The following is a 25,503-nucleotide window of genomic DNA, read 5'->3' on the forward strand; positions in this document are numbered from 1 at the left end:
AAAAAATCCTCAAAATTCAGTATTGCCAAATTTCTCACAATTGTGTGTCAATTTCCACTTTGTTTCAACAATTGTGTAAACTTTGACCACTTGTCTGGAAACCAGTGATCTAATACAACCACACACTTCCTTGGTATAAATCATATAATAAATATGGTATATACTGTGATATTACTCAAACCTAATCAGGACAACATAACGGCAACATTATTTAGACAAAAGCCAAAATTTATTAATCTGTCTGCAGTGTACTCACACAGTCAACATAGTCTAGAATGCAAAGAAACAGGCTTTACATTGTGTGTATAGTACAAGACACCCAACTTACCATTTCTTTTAATAATATAACACTATAACAAGGTTCCTCACAAATGTGCATATCACAGCCCAAACAGCCCTCAGAAATGAGGACATGCATGTACTGTTACTCTTTAAATATTAACATGTAACTTTTAGGAGGAAGTCTCTGTACTCCAATCATACAATCCAAAAAGCTGTCTTAGCACTGTTAAAACTTTTCATTAGAAGAGGCCTGACAACCAAGGCTAAATGATATGACAGTGAAACGTTCCCACAGGAGGCCTTTAAAGCTGTTGCCTCATGATGTGGCTCCAGTTGTGGTGAAAACCATTCATGATTTATTAGTTGCTTCTTGTCACTCTTAGAGCGCTATATTTACATGAATGTGACTGAGACATACTGCTAATTCACCGGAGAGCTGTTTTGTGCGTTCACGAGTCCAAACATCCACCATTATGTTGTGATTCGTCTAGAAGACTTGATTATCTGCCAAATTTGATATTTTTAGAACATGCATTGAATACAGTGTGTTGTGACTGAATCCCGTGTGCTTTATGAAATCATGTCCTTCAAACGATAAACTGCAAAACAATATTCTAACTGTGATCACCTAATAGAAGAATAAATTGTAACGTGTGCACATCCTTAATATAAAACAATCAAACTATAGGTTCATTTTAATCTCAAAATAATTTAAAAAATTAAATCAGTACAAATTGTTTCAACATCAAGGCATATGTAAGTCATTACGTGTACTCTCATCTGTTTCCAGTGCGATGGAAGATGTCAATAAACCTGATGTCAAAAATGAGGAGGAGAGAAGGGGGGGGGGCAACCATGTTGACTAACAGATGTCTTACACACACGTATGTGATATACAAGGTCTCTTATGCTTGGCTTCAGCTGAGGCAACTGGCATAGAAGCTCCATCTCTGGACACCAGCCAGTGCTGAACACACTTGCTCCCTGTTCTGCTCCTCCTCCTTCACTTTGGCGAGCAGTGGCCTTTATTCACATGAGTAGGAGGAGGAGATAGTCACATGGGTGGGGGGCTTGGCTGAAGTGGGCGGGGGTAATGGGTATGTACCCCTTTCCCCACTCTCTCCCCCCATACTGCAGACTCCAGCGGATTCCAGCGTAGGCCATCTGTGAGGGATGAAGAGCCGTGAAGATGGCAGCTTCCCTCAACAGGAGCAGTTCCCACAGCCCTTTACACTATTGAGGATCTCCTCCTGCAGTTTTTTCCTCTCCTCCTCCTTCTGGGACAGGCGCTCAGCTTGCGGCTTGGACGACTTCGTGCCGTTGTTGAGGATTTTGCTGTTCTGAGTGTTCCACAGGTCTGCGTAAAGGCTGCCTGGGTTGCTGAGGAGGGTGTGGTGGCTGCCTCGCTCTGCCACTTTACCCTGGCAGAGAGAAAAGAGAAAAAGAGCAGGAAAAAAGAAACATGAAATCTAAACTTGCCAAAAAAATGGCTACAGCAGTCATGAAGTTAAAATGAAGAGGCCACGAACGCAGAGTCCTATAGTTAGCATCTCCTCATGACCACACAACACTGACCACACTCTCAGCGGAGAGTCGGCTCCCCCCCTAGAATCCCTGCCGCCTCCCCAACAACTGTTGCAATTTCTCTCGCAAAAACACGGCCTCGCAGACACACGCGCGCATCGGCACGCAACAAACACACATCCCTCCCACACAGTCGAACACAAACGAAGGCCCCCTTCCCCCACCTCCCATGAGCATGCAGAGGTGTTGGCATCGTCTTTTAGTGCACCCAAGATGAGCATGTGACTGCTTCCGCTCGTTATTTTAATGAGCACCCCAGGCAGTCCTCTGCTGGTGACACCAGCAAACGCCATGGCGACATCACACGCAAACATGCCTCCTCGCCACGACCCTCTGATCCCTGCCATCTGACTCTGGGAACATGGAACGACACATGCTCTCTCTAGCCGCAGTTCAAAGAAAGCTCTTCTCATTTCATCCTATCTGACTCGAGCACCGGTGGAAAATGTCACTTCATCCGTGAGACGTTTCATATTAACCGACTTCATTCGGTGTCTTTTTGTACTTTAGTGTCTTAAGCCCAACCCATTACATACTGCAGCATTTTTCTCTGCACTTCACCACCTCCCTGATGCACAAAACAATTAAAATGCACCACAAACATTCACTGTCTGTTTAAAAATATTTTCTATGTCTACATGGCACCTTTAGCTTGACCTAAAACTGTATAGATAAACCATTTGAATGGCGATCTCCATAGAAAGACATGTCTAGTCCTGGATGAGGCCTCATCAGTGTCTGGGAAGCCGGCCCATACATTATTAGTCACCGAGACAAACAAGACACGCCATCTGACCAAAACAGCCAGTCGAGTCTGACTGCTTTAATGAGCCCTTATGGAGAAAATAATACATTCAATTCTACCAACAGTGTCCGGTTGTTGTTGAAGTTAATGAGAAAAGCTAAACAAAGCATGTTTTCATCACGTACGATGTAGAAAGGTAACTCAAAATAAATGAGTGGCAAAAGCACAGGCTACTTGCTAAATTCTCGTCGCTGGCAGACAACAGTACACCACAGGTCACGCAGAGTGCAGGTCATCATCCTTCCCTTCAATGCAAAAATCCTCTAATTGGACTGGCAATTAACACTGCGCATGTTTATACTCAGAATACTCTGAACCGTCATATTATTTGCTTTTTATGAGAGTGACATTGTAACTGCAAATGTTAATCAGGGAAGGTATGAGATCAAGTAAAAATATAAGTGGACAAGTTTTTACCTCATTGAGCACGATAATCTCATCTGCGTCTACGATTGTGGAAAGCCTGTGGGCGATGAACACTGATGTCCTGTCCTTCACCATCTCCTTCATTGAACTCAGGATGTTCTGGAAGCACACAAAGACAAATAATCTGATCACACTGTTAAGCTTTACAAGAGTATCCCCCTAATCCAAAAGAAAATAGTTCTGCAGGTTTGCAATAATGATGGTCTGCGAAAACAATAAGACCGAAAGTGCATGAATGACAGGATATATATGAAATTTACTCCCAAACTTTGATATGAAAGCGAAGCTAAATCAACAGAATGTTGCTCAGCAACATCCAACTTCATACGCTTTTCTTTCCAATGTTTACATATGATAATTTTAAAAACACAGTCGTGATGAGAAGCAACAGAGAATCTCAATTAACAGCCGCATCTAGTGCCCCACTCTTTCTCCTGAAGTTCAGAGAGGGTGTGCTGAACTTTCTCATTAAATGTAACATTTACAAAGACTGTGGGGTTTAAGCTGAGCTGGAGATTAAGTGGGAGAAAACAGTGGCAGGTGGCAAGGGAGAACATGGGGGTGGTATGGGGGTGGTGAATGTGTGTGTGTGTGTGTTGAGAGGTGGAGGGGGGGATGTCACAGCAGGTATGTTACGCAGGAGTGAGCTGAATTATTGTGTACCTCCAGCAGGTGACGGAGTGGGTGTTTGTTCTGCTAAATGTGTATGCAGGCGCAGTGAGGTGACAACCTGGACGTCGTGCATTTGTGGGTACGTTTCGTATGCATGCTTGTGTCTGTCAGTAGGTGTGTTTTCATGCACCGTCAGGCCCACCTCTTCTGTAATGGAGTCGAGAGACGATGTTGCCTCGTCATACAGCAGGATGGGTGGATTCTTTAGTATAGCGCGGGCGATGGCGACACGTTGCTTCTCCCCTCCTGAAACAAAAAAAACAAACCAGATGTCATAAATAAAAGCAAACCAGGCACACAACAAAATGTTTGAAATATGCGAGGGTGCAGCAGGTCTCTCGCTGGTCCTTCTCATCAGATAATTACCACAAACGGAGGACCAGCACTCAGACAATACCAATGCCACCGGCTTCAGACTGGTAAAACAGACTTTCATTTAATTGAGAAGAAAAAGCAGCAGGACCAAAAGATTTCTCCCACTGTGTTTGACTCGGCCTTTATTACATATGAGCTGTGTGTGGCCTCTTGAAAGCAAGCGGCGTTCTGCACATATAAATATTGCTGGCAGCGGGAACAGCAATGAAGGAAGTTAGGAGCCCAAACTATCCCTGACACCCCTCCCCAAAAAAAAAACAAAAAACAAAAAACAAAAAACTCACTGGCAGCTGTCACGTACAGCAGCAGTTAAATTAATGAGAAGTTAGTCATGTCTTTATTTTGTCCGTTCTCTCACTTACTCAGTCACTCCACATAGACAAATCTGTGCTGCCAGTAATTGCATCTTCAATGTTGAGTGAAAAGTGCTCATACACTGTGTGTTTACGTGGGCTAAATGAGTTGCAGAGTGATGCTAGGAGCCAAATACTACACAGTCGTGTGCTATCACTGCAGATCAAATAACATGGCAACATGCCATTAAACAAGTTCACACACTACAAAGAAGACGACAACAAAATAACAGCGGCGCAGCCACAGATTAAGTCTCGTAATGAATCTCATAAAATAAGGTCAAATTTATTAATTAACCCAAGTTTTATGATTACCTTCCTTAACAAGACAACAGCTCATAATCAAAGTCTTTTCAAAGTAATTCTCAACTGCGAAAGTTATGCAGACATTTTAATATAGTCTGGAGCCGTCATACTGAAATGTTCCTCACTTTGCAGTCTCACAGTCTTCTCTCAAAGCATCCAACATGGCTAACTACCATCCTAATATATATTCTTGGCAGCAGACGGGGAACAATTAAAATATTTAGGCCTTTTTACTTCATTTCCTCAAGTAACTGTATAGAAATAATCACATTGGCAAAGTGTATCAAATCTTAGGCTACCAAATGTTGGAATCTATACAAGTGACAATCAAATATCAAACCATTTCAGACTAATACTTAAGGATCACTGATGAGACAATGTTTTGGATAGGACTATTTCGGCTTTCATAAAATATGTGGCTGGTAATCACATGTGTAATGTCGTTAGAGTTCAGCTACAACAGCTATAATTCAATTGCTAAAGTTAATTATCAAACAAACTACAGAATATTCTCTGATCACAGCTTCTCTAACATGAGGATTTGTTGCTTTTCTCTTTTTAACATAATATTGCAAATGAAACATGTTTTGGTTTTGGATTATTGGCCGGATAAATTAAGCTATTTGAAGGTCACCTTGGGCGTTAGCAGTTTGTGACATAATTTTCTCTTTTGTTTTACAAAGTAAACGATTCATTTAAAAACAGAATTGACAGACGAATTGATAATTAAAATAATTGCTAGTTGCGCTTTTACTAGAACAATAAACAATATGTCTCAGCTGTGTTTGGACACATTGGGATTAAATTATTAGCAGCCAGTCACTGAAAGAGTTTCTGGGTTTTAAATCTTTAAGCTTAGTAGAACACCCAGGGAAATACACAAAACACACAGCTCCGTTGCTTGCCTCTGCAGCAGAGACCATATTTAAACAGCCGTAATAGTGCAGCAAACCTGACAGCTTGAGGCCCCGCTCCCCAACCTGGGTGTCATAGCCATGGGGCATCCTGAGGATAGCATCATGGATGCCTGCTAGACGCGCCACTTCGTGCACCTCCTCCTGTGTGGCGTTGATGTTGCCGTACTGCAGGTTGTAGAAGATGGTGTTGTGGAACAGAACGGCATCCTGACGACAACAACAACAGCACAGTTAGAGGAAAAAAAATGAGGCTTCAGAGAATATTTTTTATTGCAGCAGAGACAGAAACAGAGGACTGCAGATACAAAGACAAGGGTAGGAGGGAGAAAGAACGCAAATGACAAAAATACTGTTCATGTACCATCTGTTCAGATCAGCCTCTGAGCTCACTGCAGTGAAAACCTCACTGAATCCTGCTTATTTCTAATGCTGTTGTTAACTGCTAATGTTACATTGTTCTATGCTGCCCCCTTGTTGTATATAATTATCACAAATAACTCACAATATTTCATATTTACTACTGGAGAGTCATATCTACACCATGTGCATTTTATTTGTGGTGAGAAGGATACAAATAGTAAAAAACAATCTATGTCTAGCTTTATAAACACTTTTCTTTGTTTATTTTACTGTGTCGGTGTGCTTCAGACCTGAGGTACGACCCCCAAAGCCTTCCTCAGGCTGTCAAGGCTGACGTCTCGGATATTCTGCCCCGCTATGTAGATGTTCCCCTGCTGGGGCTCATAGAAGCGGAACAACAGCCGCACAATGGTGCTCTTCCTGCAACCAGACGTGGAACCAATCGTCAACGTCATTCTGTCTGTGAGATGTACCCCCCACAGTCTACTGATGATATCTGATAAGACTCCACTGCACATACAAATGAGATGACACACACCTGGCTAAAGCGTTGACAGTGTATTTGAATGAAAGGTGACCTACCCTGACCCGCTGCCACCAACTATAGCCACCTTCTTCCCAGCAGGCACTTCGAAGGACACACCGCTTAAGATTTTCTGGCCCTCCAGGTACTCAAAATAAACGTCCTCAAAGCGGATAGTGGCCTCCTGTGGTGCGATGGTTAATGGTGGGGCAAGATCCCTCTCCTGGAGAGAACCATCAGAGGGTTGAGAAACAGGCAGAGAGAGGAGACGGATATAGAACAGCCACTGGCAGACAAGGCCTGACATGATGCAACATTACTCCAACACCTTGTAAAGAGGGATAATGCTGGAGCACAGAGGCAACACGGCCAGCATAAAGCACAGACATTCACAGCAAATTCGAGAGGTCGTTTCAAAAGACTGTCTGAATCTTCACACGCTGCCCTTCATGGTGACTGAAGGATCAATAGGCGTGAAAACTTTCAGTACATACTGAGCCGAGCCTCAGCGTTGAGATACAGCCAAGGTTAGAAATGAATAGAGCGTTGTCCTCACTCTGAGAGTAAAAGCCTGATCTGCTCTGTTTCTATACTACCTAATAGCAACATAATCACCCTCAATCCACCTCAGCCAATTAATACAAATAACTCACAGTCCATTAGTATAAATAGATGATAATTTCACACACCCCCCAACATGGAAAAAAGCCAAAATCATTTATTTTTTATTTTGTGGAGCAGTTTCGAGTGAGGGGGAGTTTTAAATTATTTTACATCTGCATAATAGGCCAATGTGTTGCACAAAAAAAAGCATTCAGACAGTAATGGCCTGCTGGGCAGTGCCATTCCACAGGGAATCACAATGGAGAGCAGTATTACTGATGAGTGAAAAATAACTGGACAGATTCATTTCTCCTACTGTAATTACAGGCTGGAGATGGGAATGGCATTCATATTGTTAGGCAGCAGGCGCACATTTGCACTTAAATGTGCTCTTCTGACGCAAGGTGGGCTGACACGTGTAAAAAAAGAGATAAATGCAATGAAATGTCTGAATGGCTCACAAAAACAGGTGACAAAAGAAAGGACTTGAACGTGTAAAATCTGAACTATTTTGACCATTTTTAATGATCAAGTTAAAGGACAGGATTTAGTTTTGAATACAAGTTAGTATTAGTGTGCGTCTAAGGTGAATTCACAATTAGACAATATAGCATTAACATAATATCACTGAAAGTCATAAAAACTGCAGTAGCTGTTTGTTTGCCCTGGAATTTAAATAATTGATTGATCAATAAGTTCAATGACAGACAACTATTTTGATTTTGATTCATCATTTGTTGTTCATCAAGCAAAAATTCCAAACATTTTGTTGGTTTCAGTCTGTCAAATGTAAGGATATTAAGTTTTTCTTTTACCCACTTGTGCCATTACACATTATGTGCTGCTGTTGGAGGAAAACATCTTGTAAAATGTATTATCGAGTCTTACTTTTACTCAAAAACATCTTAGTTCGGATCTGATAAAACACAGAATTAAGACGAAGAACACAAAAACAAAAACTTTTTTTCCCTGGTGGATTTGAAGAGAACACAGACGGGTATATCGGCTTGAGTTTTCCGTCAGAAAGGCTAGACTGATGGCGATGTAAAGCAGTGAAAACATTCTAAATATAGCGAACACTTAAACTCATATCGATTTTTTTTAGGTGGCTTAAATGCATTTTGCTGCTGCCCCCATGTACAGCAGTTCATCACTTAGCTTCCGTGCCGCTACTCCTGTCTGCTTCTACAAACTGGGGGTGAGCCACTTGCCATCTACTGTATGGAATACATTGATGATGGAAAAATACGTCATATAATCCCTCTTCAAAAATCTAAGCTAAGATTTTATATTGAACTCTGTACTCACTTTCTATTTCTCTTTTCTCGCTTGTTGTCGGAAGAGAAAACGTAAAAAAAGAGAACACAAAACAATTTTGCAATTCACTGCTACAATGCTGAGAAGAAGTGCATGTCAGGGCGACAAGTTACCTTGATCTTGGTGTCAATGTTGAGCAGGGTGAAGAGAGTGTTCATGTCTATTAAGGCCTGCCTGGTCTCTCTGTACACTGTACCCAGGAAGTTAAGGGGGAGGGAGAGCTGGAAGAGCAGGCCATTCACCATCACCAGGTCTCCCACGGTCATCGTACCTACACGACAGCAACACAACAACTTACGGAGAAGCACGTAATCCAGCTCTATTGTATCATATGTGTATCTTTGGATACAAGATCTGTGAAAAAAAACATTTCTTCTTTCAAGTTGTGAAGGCAGACAAAGCATGTTACAGTCTGAATCCATCTCCACCCACTGTGATTTCATTTTCTGCATCAAGGCTATTTTATTTCCTATTCATGCCACTTTTTCATGCTTGCTGTGCTTTGTTCTCATTTAGTTTCTATTATCCAGTTCAGTCTGAGTTTTCTTCTCATTTTCATCTGTCCATTTGATTTTGTTTTGAGGTGTTTTTTTTAAGCTTTCTTATTTCCAAAGATTTTTTTCCATTGTGCCGTGGACAGAGATCCTGAGCATGAAGAGGTAATTTCAGGACAGGTTATAGCTATTTTACACCAATTTTCTCACGGTTTTTAGATCTTAAGAGGATGATTTTCCAAACATTGGAAAGAAACACACACCACCACCCAGAATTCTTCACTCCCTCACTCACCTGCAGTGATGCCCTTGCTTGCCAACAACATGATGCCAGTGAGGCCGGCGCTGAAGATGGCACTCTGGCCAAAGTTGAGCATAGCGAGTGTGGACGTGGTTTTTAAAGAGGCCGATTCATAGGTCTTCAGGTATCCGTCATACCTTTCAGCTTCATACTTCTCATTGTTGAAGTACTGCAGAGGAGATGAGAAACATGAAGAGAGGGAGGAGAGGAGGGAGCACAGGGCACAGAGACAGCAAAGGGATTCACAAAAGGAGAGAAAGTGTAAGAGGAGAGGAGAGAGAGAGTGAGAGAAAGGGACGGACACAAAATATGGTTAAGGTTAAAGGTTAAGGAAGCATGGAGAGCAGTATCAGGCAGAGAGACACTTTAGCGCAGCCTGCCTCAAGGCTGCATTTGTTCTCAGTGACCGCTCTGGGCATAGTCTGGGTCTCAGTTGGCCTCTAAAGCACTTTTTCATGTCTCTGTATCTTCATCTCCTCCCCACTGATCTTAAAGGGCGATGGAGGGTATAGTACAAAAAACAGAGCATTAGCAGAGGATAGTGATCAGGCAAAAGAACATTTTAAAAAAAATATTTGGCACTTATAATTGCAAGGAAAGCGGAAACATCACTGGGAAGTTAAACAAGAATTGCTGCAGAGTATTCAGTATTCATCATTGGCACTGTCGTCAGCCTTTGTATTTACATCTGCAACAGCTTACACAGACACCTACCAACAGAGCACAGATAGCTCTTAAGTGTTACACTACACAAGCAGCTCTAATTTTGATTAAGACATACAGCTATCACTTAAGAGAAAAAAAATAGCCTCATGAATCAGCCACATCTCTTAAATTCAGCAAATAAAACTATGGCACAATCACAACAACGACCCTCCTCAACTCCACTGCCAATTACCTAATATTGCTGTTTGTTTAGCTTGCACTATTGTTCCTCTGCTCTGGTTAAGTGGGCGATTTGCTTCTCTAGCTAACGGCAGTGGTGCTGTGCTGCTACCGACTTGCCACTGATTTGCATATAGGGAAATGCAGGAAATCAGTGAGAGAGAGAGAGAGAGAGAGAGAGAGAGAGAGAGAGAGAGAGAGAGAGAGAGAGAGAGAGAGAGAGAGAGAAGAAAGTAGCACATGGAGGACAAACAGAAGCAGTGCAAGGCACCATGTTCAGGTTCTCATCCAGCCCTTTGTGAAAGTGGAACGGATTTCTGAGTGGGCGGAGATCTAATTACATATGCACACTCACAGCTCAGAGTGATGCTAAATCCGGCCGCATTGGCACAGATGACACAAAATAACACAGAACAAAACATTAAGGAAAACAGGACGCAAGATAATACAGCAAAGAAAATAACATGGCTACCAAAATATATCTGGAGCAGCCAACAAAGCACCCAAAACTGGATGGTGATTGTATCTATATGTGCTCTGTTTACAAAGAGGTTACCTAGAAGGCAGCTTAAAGCAGCAAAAGATGAAGATTCAGGACAACCATGCCACTGAGAAAAATATTAAGAAATGTTTTCATCCGCACCACATCACATCAGTCAGGCGCCCGTAAGAGCAAACTCACCCATAAACCACCCTCGCCCTCAGCAGACACATCTATTCAAAATAAAGCCTCTACTAGGAGACACTTCCACCCTAAAACTATTTTGGAGGCAAACATTGTACTTTTTACTGCGTCACATTTATTTGATAACTTGGTTACACCGGTTACTTTACTTTATTATTATTATCTTTATCTGGCTAAAAATCGATTGACCCCTAACAAAAATCATATTACACCACACATCAATCACTATCTTGTTGCTACTATTTATAGTCCCCCTGATGCAAATTCCAAAAATGCACTACAGAATTATTCCTGAGTGTTTACTTGTTTATGTATATAAAATATAAACTGTATAAATGTTCTATGTCTGTGTAGCATGAAGGAACTACTTTCATTTCATGCAGCCCCGTGTTATATAATGACAAATAATTTACCTCGATACCTTTAACATTTGAAATCTAAATCACTGCAAAACAGAAAGGTTCCATTACCGCACTCCCCACCTGGATCTGTGGGCTTAGAGTATGTTTGTGTGACACTGTTTTATAATAATTAGGGGTAATATGATGACCTTCAAGTAAACCTATAGTGGAGACTGGCAGTGACTTCAATCCTTCCAGCCATACATTCTGCTCCTCTCACTCAGAAAGATAAACCTGACTTTAAAGTTTAGCTTGCACTTGTTTTGACAGGGAGGTCTGTGTGAGAGTGGTAAGAGGCAGAAAAATAGAGGCAGAGAGATGGAGAGAGAGAGAGAGAGAGAGAGAGAGAGAGAGAGAGAGAGAGAGAAAATAGCACATGAAGGGCAAACAGAAGCAGAGAGAGAGCTTTTCTTTGATAAAAAAGGCAAATTCTGACAGTGGCAATCATGCCAGTGAAACACTATCACCACAGCCGAGTAAATATTTGTTCACATCAACATGCCTGGCCTAAGTGAAGAGAAGAAAAAGACTAGAAAGGAGGCAATAAAAGGGAGGTATTGACGAAGGGGGGAGGGGTGGAGATGAGGAGTGAGGTTGTGCAGGGGGGTTGGATCTCACCTTAACAGTCTCATAGTTGAGGAGGGAGTCAATAGCTGCATTACCGGCTTCATTGTCTGCTTTGTTCATTTCTATCCGGAAGCGAGTCCTGTGCGCAGAGACACATTCACAATCACGTAAGCACTTTCTTAAGTACATACTGTATTTCCACATATGAGTGAACCAATAAATGAGACAGCCACGGCATATTTACTGAATGGTTTTGAAGTGAAAACAAGAATAAATAAATAAAACAACCATTTGAGCTACAGACAGTCACAGGACTAGCAAGAACATCCTCGTTCTTACCTCCACTGAGTGAAGAGAATAGTGTAGAGGGTGTACGCTGATAGGGTACCCACGGTCACTGCTGCAAACTCTCCACCACACTTATAATACTGCGGAAGAGAAACGCACAGTCAAAACAAAGGGTTTCACATGCTGTGACTCAACAGCTTTGTGAAGAAAAGTCAAGCGACCACATCAGACCACCAGACCCCAACGTTGGTGTCACAAGGCACTTTGAGAATGTACTGTTTTTGACCATTCCACTATGAAATTGAGTGTTACAAATGGATGGGAAACTACAAGAACTAATCGTGCTAATGCTTTAGCTATTTGTGCAATGGAGTCTGCCCTCATTACAGGCAAGCTGACATTATGGTCCAGAGTGGGATAATAGTGCGAAGCTATAGACAAGCCGTTCTTTCAGTGGTGGCCAAGGAGGGGGGCATCTGTTCAGGGCATACTCTGCAGGAGGACATTAAGCTGCTACAAAGCTTTGGGATTCATCACTGACACTAATGGGCTCTGTGTTGCCACCAAAAGTTCATGGGGATTCATATTCCATTTAGAATGTAAATGAGACAATATCCCCGAAATTAATTTCCGGACAATCTGCTGTGAAGAGTGTCAAGGTGATGGAAGGTCCTGAGCAAACATTAAGGGCTGAAACAGTAACAGCAACAAGAGATAAAAGCCAGAAAACTGAGCAGTGTTTCTGGTAATATCCAACAGTAATGTAGAGGCCTATGATTACCATCATGAGTGTCTGCGTCAATGTTTGTCAATGAGTGATGCTAAAACATTTTGATTGCCCCCTGGTTGCTGGCTGCAGTACATGTCATAAATCCCGCCCCCTCCATGTTAGCAGATGGGACATGGGCCAAAATAAACTAAACCAAAGATGCTTTCCATCATGTGAGGGAGTTAATATCAGGCTGATGTATGTTCAAGTGTTCACTTTTCTGATAAGTTTGGTTTGAAGTAGTTATTGGCTATAAAAAGGGGGTGTGAAATCGTGAGTGACAGGTGAGCCCTTCCCGCAATTGAGTGGGTGGGTGTTATGCGGGGACTACTGCGCAGACTCCAACTGATGTCACCGAAGCAATATAGCAGTGCTCGTATTTGGGATTTTGTGGATTCAATTTTGTACAAGAAATTGAGACACGTCGTCCATCTTAATATATGTCAATGGTCGGTGTGCGTGGGTTTCACCATGAGACTCACCAAAATGGCACTGACGAGGCCCATCTCAAAGACTGTAGGTCCTAGATTGAAGACGAGTGCACTGAGGACAAACGAGATGCCCCGCGTGCCACGGTCGATGGCCTTGGATAGCGCTCCTGTCTGCCGACTGAGATGAAAACCCAGATCCAGACTGTGCAAGTGCAGGAAGACGTTCTTGGCTATGCGTCGGATGGAGCTCTGGGCCACCTTGCCGAACACAGTGTTCCTCAGCTCGTTGAAGAAGGCTGCACAAGCCCGTGATGCGCCATCTGGGATAAGCGGAGGAAACAGAGAGTTAAGCACACCTGCTGTGAGAAGCAGGAAGGTTCAGGCAGTGGGGATGGGCACTACCGAGTGAGAATATATCCTCATCCTAAACGCCAAGGACTGCTATGTAGCTCTGAAGTGATATGAGGTAGCAAAACAAGAATCTGACCCCTACCTTTCCTATCTCGTAAGATGTAATACAGTGCTGAGACAGTTGAGACTAGACAGGGTGGAGGGCTTGTCACCTGCTCTAAAGTGGCGGGGCAGGTTTTTCACATCATGTCTGGTCTGCACTGCAGTGCTACAGCAGCAGCCTCCACAAGCCTCTGTAATTACAAAGCAGGATGCTGTCTGAAGCCTCACTACTATGACAGGCCAGCACACTGCAGACTGAGGGAAGGGAGGGTATCCGAGTGTACACAAGTGTGTTTGGTGTGTGTGTGTGTGGCGGGGAGGGGGCTACACGTGTGAGCAGAATACTAGAAGAGGGGGAGGTGGTTTTAATAAGTGTGCCATGGAAAGATGGGACTCGATGAACAGGCTTAAGTTCAGCACTATCTGAGTCCAAAATTCCTCTGGCTGATCTGCATGATGACTTAAGCACCATGGTGTTTCTTTAAGGTATTTTTAATGCTGTTTATTCTGGGATTTTTTGTAAGAAAGCTGCCTGATATGCTGATTTATAATAGTTTTAGTTCAACGTAATCGGCAATCTAATTTTAAGACAGTCAATGATTTGATCCCTCACACTTCTCAAAAACTGTTATCGCAGCAGATGGCTAGCATGACTGTCACAAATTAATATTAGTCTATGTTTGAATGACACATGGCCTTCCTGTGGCGATTTCACCGGGTTGTGTGAATACATGACTTGTCTGCTGAGACCAAAGTCGGGGTAATAATCGCTCTGTCTGCCGGTCTTCAGGGGGCTGTAATGTGGCGTTAAATAGGAATGCTCATCTAATGAACAATGTGTCCACATCTGACAAGGTAGGATGAGCACTGTGCAACCCTTTCAGCCAAATTACACTCATCACTGCAGGCTCCGAGGACCGGGGCCCCGTGTATCGTGGAGAGGGAACAAAAAATATGATTCCTTTCTTTAAGAGCATCCCCTTCATTCTTCCTCATCATCTTAATTCGTCCTGTCTGGAGCAGTGTTCATGTGCTCCAATTATTCAACAGGCAGTATTAGTGTGCAAGATCTAAATGGGCTCATTAAAATAAGTGGCTACAGGGCGAAGTGTACATTGCATCCAAGCAGATCTCACTCAAGGCCAGAGTGACTTGCGGTGGGTGTCAGGTTCACAATATTTATTTTTCTACTTGCTTTTCATCAGAAGCTCAGTGGAAAAAAACCTCTAATCAGGAAGGAACTTCACATTCACACTACTCGTCACCCTGACCCTCTTGTTTTCACAGGGCCCATTTGGACAAAAGGGAGAAAAAAAGGGAGACGCTCTCAAGGGATGAGGTGCAAGAAACATCCCTGGCCTTTGCATAACACAAAAAAATATCCAACTACTTTCAAAAGCACATTAGCAATTTCTTCCCTGCTGCTTTAGAAATGTATCCAGCTCTGTTTGCCTTGGGAGCGCACAGGTATCATATGAAAAGGAGTCGCGGGTTAATAGAAGTGAACTTGGGCGCAGAGCGGAGCACATAATGTAAATAATGTCAGGGAGAGGCAGAGGTTGCGGAGCGGCATTGATATGAATGTGCTGGGAAAGGTCAGCCTGTAGATAATAGGCAGTCCCACAGTCCCCTCTGATGAGCATGGGCACCTGCCAGTGCAACACAAGTCTGGGACTCACAGCCAATCAGCACGGCCGTTGCCATGGTAGCCACAGTGCTTGGCGCGTCATTCAGGTTCAGCATGTGTCCCGACATCTGGTTAAGCTCGTCCACTGCATACTTAAACATGAAGGGCACCGTCACATTGGTGAGCTGGGGAGGCAGAGAGGGAGGGAGGAAACATTCAGAGGAGAGGAGGAAAAAAAAGAGAGGAAACAGTTTCAAATAGCCTATTAGACGGGCATATGTTCAATATAGTATAGTGCCATTTTTCTAGTCCTCTGGAGTGCCTCTGCATGTTGTATGAGCACCCCACATGCTTAGAAAAATGGATTCCCATTATTGTTATGCAGTAAATCCAACGTTACCCATGCAGGTTCAAGGATACGCATGTATAAATCTATGTATGTTTGAATTCTGTACATATTGACATGCGTGTGCGTGCGTGTGTGTGTGTATTCTTTCCAACTGGCTGTGCTGATGCTGGTGAGGTGGCTGGTGCTTCCTGCTAATGGAATTGAAATGGTTATTAGGGCTAATTAAAAGCACAGGGACAGCTGTGTGAGTCAGGCTAGGCGGTCCGCTGCGCATTAGGACAGCCAGAGAACACAGCAGCGTACTGCAGAACATTTTTATTTGAAACCCATTTCATTTGAACCTCTCAACCCCTTACACACGGGAGGGTTTTTTTTTTTTTTTTAAACTTTTCTTATTGTTCCTTTACTCCTGTCAAATTCTGCATTATATAATTACGATGAAATAATGGCTACAACAATTATATAAAAGCGGAGTAAAGAAAAAAATAAACCCACAGTGACCTTGCTCATGTCAAAAGATGCCTAATAATGCACCATTTATACTGCAAAAGCTAAGTCTCCAGGGTTCTCGCTTTACACACTTGGGTATTATACTCAGATAATAGATGTCCTCTGGGTCTTTTAAGGAAAAACAATATCTTTACTACCAAGACAACAGAACATGACACAAAAGTAGCCTGAGCTATTATCACAAGGCCAAAACATGTCCTAAATTTTACCTCTAATACATGACAAGGTTGGATGTGTTCTTTCAATCTACTGACAGCCAAATAGAGATTAAATCAACACCATGTCAATCTGTACCAGGCAATATGTCATCTCATAATAGATATATTGTGTCAAGTAGTGCAGAAGAGGCTTCAGGCTATTAAGAATTAGCCTAAGCTTAGAGTATGACACACACGCATACAGACAGAGAGGGCTTCATTCAAGGGCGAAGGAAAACAAGAGCTTCTATATAATCAGTTATTTGAAATGAAAATGTCACTGATATTGCAGAGTGCAGAGGTGTGATTCGCTGTAACCACATAATTATTCAGTTGATTTAAAAATTGCCTCCACACTGCTGGTGGTTTCAGTTCAAACAGACAAACTGGAGAAATCGAGGCTAACTCCAGCCAAGCTGGAAAATAGGAGAAGATTGGATGGCGTGTGTGTGTTCCCCCCATCCTCAGTGCACACACACACACAGCCATGCTGAGCGGCAACGGTACGTGCTTATTTAGTAGCTGTGAGTTTGTGATTGTTTTCCAGGGTGTAAATTAGAGACCATCAACAAAGGAAGAGGAAATACATCATTCACTGATTGAGACTTGCAATTAATTATTTAAAAATTGGTGTCTGTTTTAGATGCAAACTGTTTTCAGAGTTACACAGGTTCTTTACACAGTGGAATAAACTACGGTGAGAGCTTTTGCGGTCATAGCAAAGAGGCCATTTGATTTAGCAAGGAGGAATTTCTGATTACAATCATTTTAACAAATTAGACCAATGGCCATTGGCCTTCAGTAAAATTCTGCTACACTGTACTGTGACAGATTCTTACACATCTTACACAACTCACACAGACAACAACATCTCTGTGAGTCATTTCCAAAATTATAAACCTTCTTGAGATCAACAAGCTGACATTAGCAGTTTGTAAAGCTATGATGAGAGGTGATGGTTGATCCTGAAAGAGTCAACAGGACAGCAATTCAGAAACCATCCATGTGCCAACAGTGACAACAAACTAATGAAATGTTCAAACCTGGCAGCTTCTCTTTTGCTAGAAACATTGGATTTTCTATTGCTTCTGAAGAAGTAGGCCTTTTATGGGCAGTGATCACTAATCCAAACCTACCTGAATAAATTGGCAGTTGACATAAGAAAATGTATTTCCTATGGTGATTTGAGAAGGTGAGTGTTTAAATGCTCTTGCTTAGAAATATGGCTGGGTAATATATTGATTTTATATATTCATTATATATTCAGTAGCATGAGACTATGTATCGTCTTATATTTTGGAGAACATTATATCATGATATAGCATCAGTGTCTTTTCCTGGTTTTAAAGGCTGCATTACAGCAAAGTCATTTTCTGAACTTACCAGACTGATCTACTACTTCTTATTCTTGTCTTTACCCACTTAGTTATTATATCCACATGACTGATGATTATTTCTAAAAAAAAATCTCATTGTGTTAATATTTTGTGATAGTACAAATACCACATTGCCGCAATATCAATATATAGGTTTTTGGTCAAAAATGTTCAAAAATGTTGTGATATTTGATTTTGTTGCCCAGTTCTAGCCCTTATGAATAACTTTTGATGAGATTTCAAACTAGAGACAAGTATTGTGTACGGTATAGCCTTCTTGCCATATCGCACAGCCCAACTTAGAAATGTGATAACGGTAAATAGAGGCAAACCTTTATGCAATTGTTGGAAGACCAGGTGCCTGATTTATGCCCTTGTGTGTCAACCTCAAAAATGCACTATCCAATTTTCTTAATGCAAATCAAAATAGCAGACAATGAAGTAGTGGGTCCTGTGGGTCATGAATGAAATGCTGTGAGAGCAGCCAACTCTCAGCTGTTGAACTTCAGAGTATTTTAATGGAGCACAAACACATCTCATGAGCAGACTTTTATATCAATCCTGTCTTCCAACAGCAGTGCCAAACAACATTGACGTGTCGCTGACAAATAATAAAACCAGACAGGATGTCCGCCCAAACTTCGGCTTCAGACTTCAGACTTCTTTTAAACAGGCTAGAATTTAAGAAACTGTCTGCCTACTTTTTGGTTTAACGGTGGTATTCATTCATTTCAGAGACAGTGTCAGATTAAAAAATCTACCTCTGTCATTTAATAATCTTTAACTGACGTCAGCAGCAGCCTTGGATTGTCACTTTTTTCTTTCACTGGATTTCATTGTGAAAAGGCAGGGCTTTTCAGAGTGAGGTCCAGCAGAAAGAGATGATCTCAGCAGCCAAATGAATGATTTGTTATTATTTTTATTGTGGGTATTGGTTATTTATCATCCTGATGTCATCCTATCATAAAACATCACTATGTCTGTTTAACCAGAGGAAAAAATAATCAGCGTTTCTCATTTTCAATTCTCTATGTCGCACTACCTTTAGAGGTGTGGAAATCTCTCGAATATGAGATGCATCACGATGCAAATGTGGAAGATTTTGCATCGATGCAGAGACAGAGCATAATCAAGAGCAGCTTATGTTGATTGTTGATTGTCCGGCCTCAGGTGGACAATAAAGTTAGGCACAATGTTGAGGGGAGGAGGGAGGCACAGATCATCTGCAAGTGATAATAAAAACTCACTGAGTAGTTTTTTAAACGGACATCTACGGGGCACTAGTCAGATTTTATGACCTTGCTGGGAAGCACAAACTGGACAAGACCCACGTTGAGCGTGACTTCTGCCTCACAACAATTACTAATCATGTTAACCATATTCACCTGAGGCTAAGGTCTGCATAAATAATATCTGTTACAAGAAGCCCAGCTAATCAGCCAAGATCTGAGGAGGCGCTTTCAACTTTACCGTCCAACTCTGAGAGAGGTGTGTGCAGCAGAGTCAAAAAAATTCTTTTCTTAAAGCTGCTATGTGAAAACAATATTATTGTAGATTACAACAAACATGTAAGGCACTGCAGATGTATAAATGTCTTGTTTTTGTAATGTTTATGTGTTGAAAAGATGCAGCTTTTATTTTGTAGACTGCAGTAGTCTGATTATTGGAAGGACTTCCTGAAAAAAAGAGGAATTTAAATGATGAAAAAGTAGCCATGTGCAGTAATACAGATCATTGAAGATGCCATACACTGAGATCCATCGAGATGCATCAAGAATCATTTTGCATTTGAATCGTTGACAGCTGAATCGTAATCGAATCGTGAGGCCAGTGAAGATTCACACCTACCTCATACACATTCTTGCAAAACAGGGGCAAATTAAAATGAGCAGCACACGAGAAGGACTGTGGGAATGGATGTTGAGTGAACACTGGAGTAGGTGCTATTTCAGTTACCACAAAGCTGCCTCCTGACTTCAAGCCTCAATTGTTGGGTATGGATAAATAATCCTGCTTAGCGCCAATTAAAAAGATCAAATTTGACTTTCATGACAAAAAAGAACATACTAGTACCCACAAAGAAACCCACTTCAAAAACCATGACATTGTCTGTAAACTTACCTTGGCTCCAGCGAGCAGGCCCAGAGAGATGGCAACACGGGCCCGCAGGTCTGGTCTATTCTTTGGCCACACGTAAGACAGCATTGCAGACAGTATTGTGGATGAATTCACTTCCTTCAGCTATGGAGAAAAAAACACAAGCAAAGCATCTTCTTAGATCAAAGTTCATTAAGCCAGTCTGTCCTGTAAGGAACAGGTCAAATGGGTAAAACTGTACTTACTATACTACTAATATTAACTTTCTAACAGGCCTTATGTTTGCCAACACTGGCAACTAACTTGCATTTGGATTTCAGTGACAATCACAATAACCTAAAGATGGCTCTCTTGGCACACACACAGGACATCAAATGTCAGCAGGAGTCCCTTGGGAGGATCTGGGAGAAGCAATGACAGCAGACTCTCCAGGTGGACCGGGGGATCCAGTCTGACACTACAAGTCCCAGGAGACACCTGGGCTGTCATCCCAGCTGAGTTTGAGAGCACATTGGTGCCAACAAGGCTGTTTACCCACGCTCCACCACACACCTGCCACAGGGACTCTCTGCAGGCCAAAGAATATGCAGTAATTCCTCTAATCCACTCAATATGGTGGCAGCGTCATACAGCAGCACTGTATGGCAGCACCTCCAAGCAAATTATAGCGAAATGGAGCCCAACACCTGCCTTTAATCAAATGCAATCAAGCAATATGTGACACTGCAAAGAGTGGATTAACATTAATAGTTGAATGGCGACTGAGTTCCCTGTAACATATGTTGAGGAAACCATTTAAAGTAGAAGTCTATTAGTCTAACATCTTTAGTTTTTTTTTTATATCTATAAATAGGACTGCTCAGTTTATATGCTCAACATATATACTGTGGAATGTTTTATTTTGTTACTGAATAGTTTTTAAAAAATCATAAGAAGGGCTGAACGATATACAAAAAGTAATTATATTGAGATATGAGTGACGATTTCAGTAGGAATGGCAACTTTTGCCTTGAATTTTCATTTCACTTCACTCGTACTTTAAGAGAATATGATTTATAGGCTGGGACATCTCTGTAGCACCACAATGCTTCATTTATATTGGTATGATCGGACACATTTTACCTTGATCAAAACATTGCTGCCCCTGCAATTTGGATATTACGGAAGCCCTAAAGGGCCATGCATTTATACATTTTATTTCCTCCGTTTTCCAGTGATAACGAGTTAATTTCATTTGTTTTCTCGAGATCTCGAGTTATTATCTCGAAATAACAACTGCCGTTTTCGAGAGAACGAAACTTTGTTTTCCCGAGATAACGATATAATTAATTCGAGATCTCGAGATAATGACTGTGATATGATAGGCCTGAGATTACGGAGATGCCCGGGACCTCGTAGCTGGTCAGCTATGTAGTTAACGACGACATCAGGCTCACTTAGATTGCGCCGCCGATATAGCTGAAGCCTTGCTAACCATCTTTTTAGATTACACACACTAATGTGTATATTATCTGTAATAGCAAGGCATAACGCTATTTCAGCCTGTTTCAGGCCTTGATTGAAAAGATATGTGACGCGGTGATCGATATGCTCCTGCTCCTCTGACATTGCTACACTGAATGATGTTTCCTGCAATGATTTAATATACTACACTGTCGTTTTGTTTTCTCAAGATCTCAAATTAATTATATCGTTATCTCTGGAAAACAAAGTTTCGTTATCTCGAGATCTCGAGAAAATTATCCCGTTATCTCGGGAAAACGGCAGTTGTTATTTCGAGATAATAACTTGAGATCTCGAGAAAACAAATGAAATTAACTCGTTATCATGGGAAAACGGAGGAAATAAAATGTATGAATGCATGGCCCTTTAGGGCTTCCGTAGGATATTGCACTTGACTTTTTGATATTATTTTGATTCATTGTTCAGCCCCAATGTGAAGACAGAGATTCAAAGTATAGTGCTTAAATGTTTCTGGCCCATTTCCCAATTTTTGGATCAGTAACAGTAATGAGACAATCATGTGGGTAAGGAATACTTTTGAACAGAATTTTAACAAGTATAAAGGGATAAATGATAAAGTGATGTGTCAAAACCTGTGTCACATATTAAAATAAGTCAATAGATATATCAATATATCAGCCTTAATATCTTATATGACTCTGCCAGCACTAAGAGCAACCCCCTGTGGACCAGGGGACACAAAGACACCATTTTTAGCTTTGGTAACTTGGGAAAGATATTTGTTAATATTTTTGTAAATCGTAGGCCAAAGGATCAGTTAATGAAAAAAGTACATGAAGCAATACAGTAGATAATCATTAGTTGCAGTCTAGCAGGAGTCCACCGGCATCCTTTCAATTTACACCCCATTTTAAGCATGTATATGGAGAATTTGTTCTTCAGAATAGCAGCACAAAGTTTCAAAGAGTTTCAGTGACCTTAAACTAAAAGAAGGTACATTACTTACCACATTTTTTGGATCTGCATTTAGCCGTCCTCCTGCATTTCCGTGCCAACATGTTCTTTTGTCTGTGATCTGTAAATGCTGTGGAAACATCATACATTGGTTTTCCATGTTTAATTCTGTTAACAGATGCTGATTCAAAAAGTTCTAAAACATACTTACTTTTGCTGCCTCCAAAATCCGTCGGCTGTTTTCGCTTCTGCTTGTACTCCATGTTGATGTTCGTAGGTGCGGAGGAGAGCTCAGCTGAAACACATGGCATGTCTTGTTTAACTGACGTTTCAAATTTCTGCTGATTCACTTTGATGGATGTGTGAATATTTAGAAACACTGACCCCAATAATGAACAATAGAACAAATGAAACACCCATAAAAAAAAAAGATGAAATAAACTGTCATCACATTTAAGTCCAACGCAAACCATCAACCAATGTTTCCCTGTGTTTTCACAAAAATGCTCAGTTTAAAGTCAAAGTTTAAAGGTTGAAGGGTTGGGGACACACTGAACAAATATATGGTTAGAACAGAGGTTTCAGGATAAGCTTGACTGGGTTGAGAAGCTTCCATAAAATGTTTGGATAGCTGTTGTTTATTTCTACAATGAATCTTTGTAACTAAAAGAATGTATTTAAACCAACATCAAATTAATGGAAATACCATGTTCATAATCTCTCTGAGCTTGTCACACAATGTTCAGAAATAGTTTAATTTACATCACTTTTTGTGAGCCTGTGAAAATGGACACAGTTTAAGCACAGTCATTGTTTATGTTGGATAAAAACTACTAATATCCTACTGAGGCTGAGTGCTTGATAATGCAAGATATACTGTGGGTGGTTTAAGATAGGCATACTGAGCTCCAAGTTGCCATGTGTTGCACCTACATTTATACTAAGACACTTATCAAAATACAACTATTTATTAGTGATATGAGTGGGACAATATTGCATTGCTTTACCTCCTTGATGACGTAGCACATTGTGTAAACAAAAACTGTATAAACACATTGGAGAAAGTGTAATTTGTTATGAGTCATTTTACATATGTACTTGTGTATTTATATCAATGTCATGCAAATTGCTTCACACATTACTTGTAAATGTGTGATTTGTTTGCAAGCTGAGCTCAGTGATGTACAAAGTACCCAAAAATCACACTTGAGTAAAAGTACAGATATCATGTCAAAATATTACTTTAGTAGAATGAAAATCAACCATATAAATAGTACTTGAGTGAAGGTCTTAAGTATTGGATATTAAATGTACAAGTATTAAAGTAGTGAAGTGAAAGTAGATTATACATATATTTTCATGCATGTATACTTTATACTAGGCCTGGCCAGTAATCTGATCCAATGTTGAGCATTTTTCTGATTATCATAATCAGTTGTTATATCAGATTGCCACTTCATAAAATAATCTAAATATTAGGGGTCGACCAATATGGATTTTTCAGGGCCAATACCGATACCGATTATTAGAAATCACGGAGATTGACAAGCAAAAATTTGGGATCAATATTCATTTGCAGTAAAAATTAAACTGTCAAAATTTCGAACAACCAATGATATTACAATACAGTACAATTTAAGTACAATTTTGAGGTACTTTACTTTAGTATTTCCATTTTCTGCTACTTTATACTTTCTCTCCGTTATGTGCATTCGATACATTTAGCTACTAGTTACTTTGCAGATTCACAATATTTTAGTGTTTATAGGCTATTAATTGTGATGTTGTACCAATCAGATATTGTTGTGGGCAGTTGTTGATTTTTCCAGCAATCTGACAGAAAAATCACCAATACAGATAATCTGAATATACAGAAAAATGCTGAATATCAGCCCGCTGATCGGCCAGGGCTGATAATCATTCAACCCTTACTAAAATGCCCATAATTTGGTTCTGATGCGGCATGTATTCTGCAAGGTAATTGGTAACTTAAGTTATCAAATGAATGTAGTGAGTAAAAAATACAATATTTGCCTCCACAATGTAGTGGAGTGGCAGTATAGAGTAGCAAAAAATGGCAATACTCAAGTAAAGTACAAGTATCTCAATTCTTTATAAGCACAGTACTTGAGTAAATATTCTTAGTTATCTTACCTCAGCCAGTGATGGAATGTATCAAAAAGTTTGGGTAACTTTATTGTCTAGATAAAATACACTCAGATAACAGTTCACTAGGTACTAAAACTAATGCAGTGACCTCATTGGTGTAAAAGGGGAGGACACCATATTAGAAAACACCTATTAAAACATTTATGACAGGGTGTTGCATGAGACTGTGTCAGTTTTATTAAGATAATAAACTGGCAGCTGAGGGGTTGTTAAAAAGTAAAGCTGTCAGATAATTAATAACAGCCTGTTAACATGTGATGACACAGTTACATCAGTAACTTTGGGTCCTCTGGGTGGGACAAACTAAGTCTTATCTAACGTGGACTGTGTCTTGCCAGTCGGCACGTGACTGAAACCACTGACATGCTAACGTAACTGCGTAAGCGTCGTAAATAGTGACTGTCGGTGTTAACAGACAGTGGAAATTGTGATATAATCTGTTCACTTGTCATTCAGTCAAGTTTAAGGGATGCTGTAGCCATTTACAATAATGTTCACTGACGCTACCGCAACTAGTTAATATTAAGTTAGCAAGCTAGCTAGCTGTTACCCAACGCTCAGTTAGACGCCTAGCTAGTTGACTAACATTATACTTACGTGACGGTGTCGACACGTGTAAACAAACGAGCGACACCGACCACTTCGTACAATAACTTCCCTGAAAGTTAGTTAAAGCACTTTCCATCTCTGTCCTTGCGCGGTGACTGTCACACCGACAACACTGTGCCCTCTCCAACCAGCCGACGACCCTCACTCACCAGATGTGTACTTTGGCGTTTAAGGTCCGTCCCATTCTCACTGTGACTTTTATTCCAAATGTGATATGAGCTCGTCTGTCGGAAGAGAAACGCCAATTTTCGTCTTTGGAAGTGAGAGACGCATTTCAGCGGCACCAACATCGGCGCCATGTTGACGAAGGAGGAAGGCGGTCAGTCAACACGCCGGGTGACGTCACTTCCGGCC

General features: G+C 41.1%; 1 protein-coding gene across 1 annotated transcript; it reads right to left on the reverse strand.

Annotated features, from left to right (window-relative positions):
• Positions 1-207: 207 nt before the first annotated feature.
• On the reverse strand, positions 208-25,475 carry abcb7 (ATP-binding cassette, sub-family B (MDR/TAP), member 7). The gene is made up of 16 exons (XM_073486354.1): positions 25,299-25,475; positions 22,583-22,666; positions 22,424-22,501; positions 19,978-20,097; positions 15,477-15,609; positions 13,396-13,664; positions 12,196-12,284; positions 11,908-11,995; positions 9,313-9,487; positions 8,637-8,794; positions 6,663-6,826; positions 6,371-6,500; positions 5,756-5,927; positions 3,912-4,015; positions 3,089-3,196; positions 208-1,703 (listed from the first exon to the last, which is right to left on the reverse strand). Exons 1-16 carry the CDS (start codon positions 25,446-25,448, stop codon positions 1,485-1,487), a joined length of 2,241 nt encoding a protein of 746 aa, XP_073342455.1. The 5' UTR covers positions 25,449-25,475; the 3' UTR covers positions 208-1,484.
• Between the last annotated feature and the right edge of the window lie 28 nt (positions 25,476-25,503).

Source organism: Pagrus major, chromosome 18, assembly GCF_040436345.1.
Source record: "Pagrus major chromosome 18, Pma_NU_1.0".
In the NCBI taxonomy this organism is placed as follows: Eukaryota; Metazoa; Chordata; class Actinopteri; order Spariformes; family Sparidae; genus Pagrus; species Pagrus major.

What these genes read in the sequence shown, in the direction of transcription:
- abcb7 (XM_073486354.1), bottom strand. Translation starts at nt 25,448, where the DNA reads ATGGCGCCGATGTTGGTGCCGCTGAAATGCGTCTCTCACTTCCAAAGA. An exon ending in ACATTGACACCAAGATCAAG is followed by an intron (nt 6,827 to 8,636) that starts GTAACTTGTCGC and finishes GGTTCTCTCCAG; the next exon opens with GAGAGGGATCTTGCCCCACC. An exon ending in GCGGGGCCTCAAGCTGTCAG is followed by an intron (nt 4,016 to 5,755) that starts GTTTGCTGCACT and finishes TTTTTGTTTCAG; the next exon opens with GAGGGGAGAAGCAACGTGTC.